This window comes from Eleutherodactylus coqui, chromosome 6 (genome assembly GCF_035609145.1).
Source record: "Eleutherodactylus coqui strain aEleCoq1 chromosome 6, aEleCoq1.hap1, whole genome shotgun sequence".
Classification (NCBI taxonomy): domain Eukaryota; kingdom Metazoa; phylum Chordata; class Amphibia; order Anura; family Eleutherodactylidae; genus Eleutherodactylus; species Eleutherodactylus coqui.
Genome location: NC_089842.1, coordinates 69,312,193 through 69,320,660, shown reverse-complemented (window position 1 = coordinate 69,320,660; position 8,468 = coordinate 69,312,193). Strand labels below are relative to the sequence as shown.

Here is an 8,468-nt window from a genome sequence, read left to right as displayed (position 1 = left end):
AGGGAGTTGTAAATTCATCTGTTTCCACTTCTAAAGAACCCCAGTCTGACTGGGGCATGCAGTGTGGGCCGAAGCCCACCTGCATTAAGCACGACATTACATCAGCTGTGTTGGGCACTGCAATGGGATATTTTTATGTACCGCCGGTGGGTTCCAGGGAGCCACCCATGCTGTGGGTGCACACGGAATTCCCATTGCGGAGTTGTACCTGCCTGTGACTATATATAAAAAAACGCGGTCTGACTGGGGCATGCAGACACCTTGACAGAATGAATAGTGTGTGGCACATAGGTTCCCCATTGCTATGCCCATGTGTGCAGCTCCAGATGGAGGTGGCACAGGATTGGATTTCTCATTGCTTCTGTACAGCATTGTGGGCTATCGCCCCGCCCCTTTTAAAGAGGGTCGCTGCCTAGCCGTGCCAACCCTCTGCAGTGTGTGCCTGCTTTTCCTGTGGCAGACGTACTTATAAATAGACATGAGGGTGGCGTGGCATGAGGGCAGCTGAAGGCTGGTCAGGGACAGTTTGGTGTGCGCTGTGGACACTGGGTCGTGGGGGGGGGGATTTGGCAGCATGTAACCCAGGAGAAGTGGCAGCGGAGTGTCATGCAGGCAGTGATTGTGCTTTGTTGGAGGTAGTGTGGTGCTTAGCTAAGGTATGCATTGCTAATGAGGGCTTTTCAGATGTAAAAGTTGTTGGGGGGGGGGGCCACTCTTGCTGCTATTGTGGCTTAATAGTGGGACCTGGGAACTTGAGATGCAGCCCAACATGTAGCCCCTCGCCTGCCCTATCCGTTTCTGTGTCGTTCCCATCACTTTCTTGAATTGCCCCGATTTTCACAAATGAAAACCTTAGCGAGCATCGGCGATATACAAAAGTGCTCGAGTCGCCCATTGACTTCAATGGGGTTCGTTACTCGAAACGAACCCTCGAGCATCGCGAAAAATTCGTCTCGAGTAACGAGCACCCGAGCATTTTGGTGCTCGCTCATCTCTAGTGAGGAGAGGGGCGAAATTCATATTGAAACTGTAAGCAAAGCCTCTGGATATGTAAATTACTAGGTATTTAGGATTTGGGGAGACTTGCAGGTTACATATCTCATCTCTCATGGTCCAATCTCTTGTTTGCAGCAGCATAAACAAGGACTTTTGCTAATTTATGTAGCAACCGGAGAACTACAGTATATACTATAGAGATCCATTTAATAAATGTTTCTCCAAACCCAAATCTTTGAAGCACCACCAGTAGACAAGGCTACTGAACTGAGTCAAATGCCTTGGCAGCATCAAGGAAGCTAAAGCCTAATCAAATTGCCACCTCCACCTCACCTGTGTGACTACCTGCACTCTTCATACATTATCTGAAGATTATTTCCCAGGTATAATTCCTGATTAATCTGGTTAAACAATGTCCTGTATAGCTAAGTTTAAGAAAAGTGACAAGATTTTTGTTACGATTTTATAATGTTTAGTTGGAAGATAGGCATATATGAGCTGCACTCCTTTGGGTCTTTTTCAGGTTAAGAATGAGAATTATGTTGGCCTCCTTAAAGGAATCTGGGGGGAATCCCCTATCCAGGGCACCATTAACCCCTTAATGACACGGCCCTTTTTCTGTTTCCATTTTCGTTTTTTCCTCCCCCCTTTAAAAAATCGTAATTCCTTTATTTACCATCGACGTCGCTGTATGAAGGCTTGTTTTTTGCGGGACGAGTTGCATTTTTCAATGGTGCTATTTAAAGTACCATATAACGTACTGAAAACGTTAAAAAAATTCTAAGTGGAGTAAAATGAAAAAAAAACTACATTTCGCCATCTTTTAGTGCGTCTTGTTTCTACGGCGCACAAACGGCAACAAAAACAACATTATAACTTTATTCTATGGGTCGGTACGATTACTACGATACCAAACTTGTATAGTTTTTTATTTACTATACTCCCCTTTTTTTCAAAGATATTTAATTTTTTAAATTATTTTCTGCCGTCATTTTGTGCGCACAATAACTTTTATTTTTCCGTCGACATAGTTTAGCAAGGGCTCATTTTTTGCAGGATGTTCTGTAGTTTCTGGTAGTACCAATTTGGAATACATAAGACTTTATCGCTTTTTATTGCGTTTTTTCTGAGAGACAGGGTAACTAAAAAAGTGCATTTCTGGCATTCTTTATTTTTTTTTCGGACGACGTAATGCACTACTTTGATAATTCGGACTTTTACAGATGCGTTGATACCAAATACATATTTTTAATTTATTATTTAGATTTTTTAATAGTAGATATGGCAAAAGGGGAGTAATTTAAACTTTTACAATTTTTTTTTTCAATTAAAAAAACGTTATTGATTTTTTTTTACATTACTTTGAAGTCTTCCTGGGGGACTTTAACATGCGATGCTTTGATCACTCCTGCAGTATGGGTAATGCTGTAGCATTACGTCATACTGCTTTTTTTTTTTTCTCAAATAATTTTTATTGGGTTTTATAAAAGATCAAGAGTACATATACAAACATTACATATGCAGTAGACATTGTATACATCGTTACAAAGTTCTTGTTACTGAGTGTTTCAAATTCTACATTTTATGCAGCGATATGTCATACTGCTTTTTGACAGGCAGTCTATCAAGCCACCCAACGGGGATGGCTTGATAGGCAGTCTGTTAAGGCACCCCTGGGGCCTTTCATTAGACCTCCGGCTGCCATGACACCTGCACGGCTCCCCCAATTTCACCGTTGACAGCGACATTTAAATGGTTAATGGCCGCTCGCGGCTATTGCCCGCGGGTGTCAGCTGTTATAAACAGCTGACGCCTGCACTGTATGAAGAGAGGTTGCCATGCAACCTCTCTTCATACATACCCCGACGCTCCATGACGTACCGGTACGTCATTGGTCGTGAAGGGGTTAAATAGCAGGAGCAGCTGCAGGACCAACAACTCCTTATACTGTAAAAGGAACTTCCAGTGGGAGGCCATCAGGTCCTGGGGTTTTAACTTTGGACATAGACTGCAGGCCCTCCCTCAATCTCCTCAGCAGAGATGGGGGACTCTAATAAGGACACATGATCCTCCTGCAACATTGGAAAGGCAATATTTGTTAAAAATGCCTCCAGCTCTTCATTTGTATAGGTAATTTGGGTTTGGTAGAGAGTCTTAACTGTCTAAATGTGCCAAGTATAGCAAGTGGATATATAAGCCCAATACCCTCTTCTGATTTTATCCGGTGACAAGGAGTGTTGTCGGACTATATACATCAGGAGTTTACTGAAGTGATTACCCAATTCAAAGAATGTCTGCCTGCTGAAGAACAGGGGGCACTGAGCCTTCTCTCTCAGGCACATGGAATAATCTTTCCCTATTTGCAGCTATCTTGTCTTATTCGTCTCTGTTGGGTCAGTAATGAATGCTCTCTCCATGGACCTACACAGCTCTGCCAGGTCTTCTTCCTCCCTCACCATAGCCTTTTTAATGAAGGATATAGATAATCTTATGCATCCCCTGAGCTATGCCTTGAATGCATCCCACTCCAATATACAGTCTAAGGCCTGCTCATGCACCTATCTGGTCTGGGATATGATCCATGGGGCTGAATAATGATAGCCAGAATGGATGTACCCTCCATAGTTTCAGTGGGGGCAGATCAGGGGATGTTAAAGCTAGCCAAATTGGGGAGTGATCAGAAACTCCTCTCGGGAGATACATGATGGAGCTAACTTTGAAGAATAGAGATGGAGACCCAAATATATAGTCTATATGACTAAGGGCGTAATTATGAGCAATGGGGCATGAGAATTCCTGGGAATTCAGATGGAATACCTGCTACAAATCAATCCAGCCTGCAACCAATATCGCAGAAGCTAATCTTGTTGGCCCCGCAGATCCTCCCAAACTATCACTGCCCCCAAATCTATCCATGGCAGCGTCCACTATCATATTCATATCTCCCATACAAATTAAAGATGCTTTGGGTGAGATAGGCACAAGTGAAATGCCCTTCATTAGTATAGGGATAGAAGTTGGAAGAAGGTTATAATAACATAGGATAATTACAGGTTCATTGTGAATTTTGACTTTTATATGAATGAATCTGCCTTTTGGATCGATTCTAGACTGCTTGAGCTCCCAATGAAGAGAGCGTCGTATCAATAAAGACACTCCCCTAGAATAGGACGTGACAAGATTGATATGAGCACTGTACCCAGGGCTTGGACAGAACTTTGGTGGTATCAGGTGTGAGATGGGTCTCCTGTAAGCATACTATATAGGGACTGCAGGAACGCACCAGAGAAAATATCATAGAGCGCTTCCTCCATGATAAAAAGGTTATTTCACCCACAGACACAAGGGAGATAAATTGTGCACAGATAAACTTGAGCAATTTCAGCAAATTGGCTGTAGATTGCTACACAGGCACTGGGATTTATGTAATACCGTATAGTAGACAAATACCTCAATAATTTGGAGTAGAATATAACAGTCATACAAGGTAATCGATATAGTATAAAAAGCAGCGTAAAAATATAAAACCGATAAAACAAACTGTAAATCAGCTCACTATATGCAATTAAACAAACTAAACTATTACATATACTAACTCATGGCCAAAAGGGTAACGGGGGGTACCTGTATAGTATGAAAACAAATTCTCTACACATGGGGTACTATAGTTGGTTAGTACTATCAATAGCTTAGACCAACACTATACTTAAAAAGATTAAAGTGCCCTTATCTTGAACTCAACAAGATTGCTTTATCCGCAAGCAGTGTGTTCACTCCGCTCATCATGTACGAAGCTGACCAATCGTCGCAGTACCTGGGTTCTGCATGTCTGATGTGCACCATTAATATAGGATAGGCATAATGCACGAACATATTTGAGGATTGAACGGGCCTGATGCTACCTCAGCTGTGCTGGGCACTGCAATGGGATTTATTTATGTACCGCCGGTGGGTTCCAGGGAGCCACCCATGCTGTGGGTCCACAGGGACTTCACATTGGGGATTTGCACCTGCCTGTGTCTATAAATTAAAAACCACGGTCAGGTTGGGGCATGCAGTGTCGGCCGAAGCCCACCTGTATTTAATCTGACGTTAGCTCTACTATCCGGGGCACTGCATTGGGACAAACTACAGGAGCAATACAGCGCTAATGAGACATGCACAGCTACGCTAGCATAGGAGTCCGCTGTAGGCCCGCGATTGCTGAGGGTTTGTGCAGAGGCCTATGTCCTTGGTGCAGTGAAAGTCTGCTTCCTGCCTAGGATTGCTGAAGCTGTGGGCCGAGGCCTATGTCATGGGTGCGGTGCAAGTCTGCCATGTTTGGCCGCTCAGATCAATTTTTGTGGTTCATGTCTTGGGCTTCCTAGGACCCCCCTATGCTGGTGGTGCAAACCTAGTTCCCATCGCGGTGTTTGACCTGTCTGGCACAAAGGCACTGACTGACTTGGGTAGAGGGCAGAGCACTGACGGCTTTCCCCTTGCAGTGTGGATTGAGCTATGCGACACCTTGACAGAATGAATACTGTGTGGCACATGGATTCCCTATTGCTATGCCCACGTGTGCAGCTCCTGATGGAGGTGGCACAGGATTGGAGTTCTCATTGCTTCTGTACAGCATTGTGGGCTATCGCCCCGCCCCTTTTAAAGAGGGTCGCTGCCTGGCCCTGCCAACTCCCCAGGAACCGCAGTGTGTGCCTGCGGTTCCTCCTCATGGCAGACACACTTATAAATAGACATGAGGGTGGTGTGGCTATGAGGCCAGCGTGTGGCATGAGGGCAGCTGAAGGCTGCGCAGGGACACTTTGGTGTGCGCTGTGGACACTGGGTCGTGCGGGGGGGGGGGGGGGGGGGGCAGCATGTAACCCAGGAGAAGTGGCAGCGGCGTGTCATGCAGGCAGTGATTGTGCTTTGTTGGAGGTAGTGTGGTGCTTAGCTAAGGTATGCCTTGCTAATAAGGGTTTTTCAGAAGTAAAAATTGTTGGGAGGGGGGAGGCACTCTTGCCGCTATTGTGGCTTAGTAGTGGGACCTGGGAACTTGAGATGCAGCCCAACATGTAGCCCCTCGCCTGCCCTATCCGTTGCTGTGTCGTTCCCATCACTTTCTTGAATTTCCCAGATTTTCACAAATGAAAACCTTAGCGAGCATCGGCGATATACAAAAATGCTCGAGTCGCCCATTGACTTCAATGGGGTTCGTTACTCGAAACGAACCCTCGAGCATCGCGAAAAGTTCGACTCGATTAACGAGCACCCGAGCATTTTGGTGCTCGCTAATCTCTAGTAAGTATCACTACTTTTATTGTTATAAAATGTTCATGAGATTCATAAGATTCATGTGATGGTCAATAAGCACAAGGTCCAAACTCACAAATCTGTTCTCAGAAATTTTTGGACTGGTAACATCAAATGTGTAAGAAGTACAAGTAAACAGACTTCAAAGAGTATCAAAGTCAGCGTGCCACAAATGACATCCGATAAGAGATGGGAACATTGGCAAAACCAGCCATCCTGGGATAAATATCGGCGTCTGTAAACTGTGTCTGTGATATCAGAGAAAAATTCTGCAGAATGGAAGTAAAAAACAGGAAGAGTTCCATTCGGGCGAGACCTTCTCCAAGACATAATCTTTTTCCTGTGTGGAAGAAGAAGAAAAAGTTACAAAGTGTACAGAAGATTTCTACTATGTTATTCCAGCTCCTAACAATAAGCCATATCCTGTTTACATCAGCAGTGCCATGAAATGTCCGACGTGTCCTCCATGGCAGTCAAGCGCCAGCGATAGGAGTGACATTGGATATGACTTCATTCTTCATTGTGCCAGTGTGTGCACACCACCAGGCACTGACTGAAAACAAAAAATCATTTGACTTTGAAGCCCCGTTTACTTCTTAGGACTCCTTCAGACAGATATATTTGCACGCATATTTGCATGCGCAATATGCAGAGAATAGAACCCATTGATTTCAATAGGTCCATTCTCATTTTTTCATAGAACATGCTCTATTTTGTGCATATTTGCACACCAAGAGTCCCCATAGAAGTCTATGGAAGGTGCGCATATCTGTGAAAAAAAGAACACATCTGGACCTCATTGGGTTAAATTTCCTTTTTAGGCCTCCTGCACATGGGCAGAAATTCCGCGGCAGGATTTCCCGCAGAATTTCCACCCATGCACGCTACCATAGGATTGCATTAGATAATGCAATCCTATGCAGACAGCCGCGATTTGACCACAAGAAAACTTGCACAGTAAACAAATCGTGGCATGTCCTACTTCTGTGCGCCAGCATCACAATGCAGAGAGAGATGATGTTGGACGAGTGAGTATAAGGTCAATATGGGGCACGGACAGCAAGTTTTGAGTAAAAAACGTCTGTGCTCGTGGAAAATGCAAGCAAGTAACCCAAAGTAGAAGTGTCGATTTGGTGAAAACGGAAAAGAAAAAAGAATGACACTTACTCGGGAGGAGGGGGGTGTTTTATGCAAGAAGCCCCCTCCTTGAAGTGCTGAGTCCTCTAGATTCTCCCAATCGCGGATGTTTACTGCGGCAGGCGGGTTCGATTTTTCAATTTTATTAGTAAAATTAAGTTACAGGCAACGCGTTTCGGTGCAACAGGCACCTTTCTCAAGCTAAATGCATTTTTTTTATGCATTTGGCTTGAGAAAGGTGCCTGTTGCACCAAAACGCGTTGCCTGTAACTTAATTTTACAAATAAAATTGAAAAAAATCGAACCTGCCTGCCGCAGTAAATATCCGGCATTGGGAGAATCTAGAGGAGTCAGCACTTCAAGGAGGGGGCTTCTTGCATAACCCCTCCCCCCCCCCCCCCCGAGTAAGTGCCATTCTTTTTTTCTTTTCCGTTTTCACCAAATCGATGCTTCTACTTTGGGTTACTTGCTTGCATTTTCCACGAGCGCAGACGTTTTTTTACTCAAAACTTGCTGTTTGTTCTTTATTGGGGGACCACTCTCCTGGTGAGAGCCCCCCATATTGTCATTGCAGCTCTTCTCTCCTATGGAGGATAGGAAAGTGGCAAATCGGGGAACCCGCTAATTATCCTTTGGCGCTATCTGAACTGTTGTGCTTTTCAAAATATGGGGCACGGGTCGCATTCTGCTGCGAGAATTCTCGTGGCGGGATCTGATCCGGCTGTGTGCAGGCGGCCTAAATCACGAAAGGGATTTAAATCATGCCCCGCATGAGCAAAAATTACAGTAAAATGTACCAATACGAGTGCAAAAGTACCTCATTCACAGTGCAAATGTGTTGTGCTAAAGAGTGCACACATGTACATGCGCCTGTATGAAGGAGCCCTTAAAGTGGGTTTGGCCATATTTTTACTGATGTAAATTAGGTTTATTTGCTAAGTTTACTAACTCTTTGCAAAAAGAAAAACAAATCCTCAAGATAGAAAAATTTAGTGTGGTTTCACACCTGTGCCAAGGGCTCCACTTTCCTGCTCCGTTTGGGG

General features: G+C 44.4%; 1 protein-coding gene across 2 annotated transcripts in view; it reads right to left on the bottom strand.

The window, feature by feature from the left end:
• Window positions 1–6,367: 6,367 nt before the first annotated feature.
• Window positions 6,368–8,468, bottom strand: part of LOC136632214 (cytochrome P450 2G1-like) — a 203,611-nt gene continuing 201,510 nt past the window's right edge. For both annotated transcript variants that reach the window (XM_066606945.1, XM_066606944.1), the window contains one exon: window positions 6,368–6,628. In XM_066606945.1, the coding sequence (XP_066463042.1) occupies window positions 6,447–6,628 (182 nt within the window). In that variant the 3' untranslated portion in view covers window positions 6,368–6,446. The remainder of the gene's footprint in view (window positions 6,629–8,468) is intronic.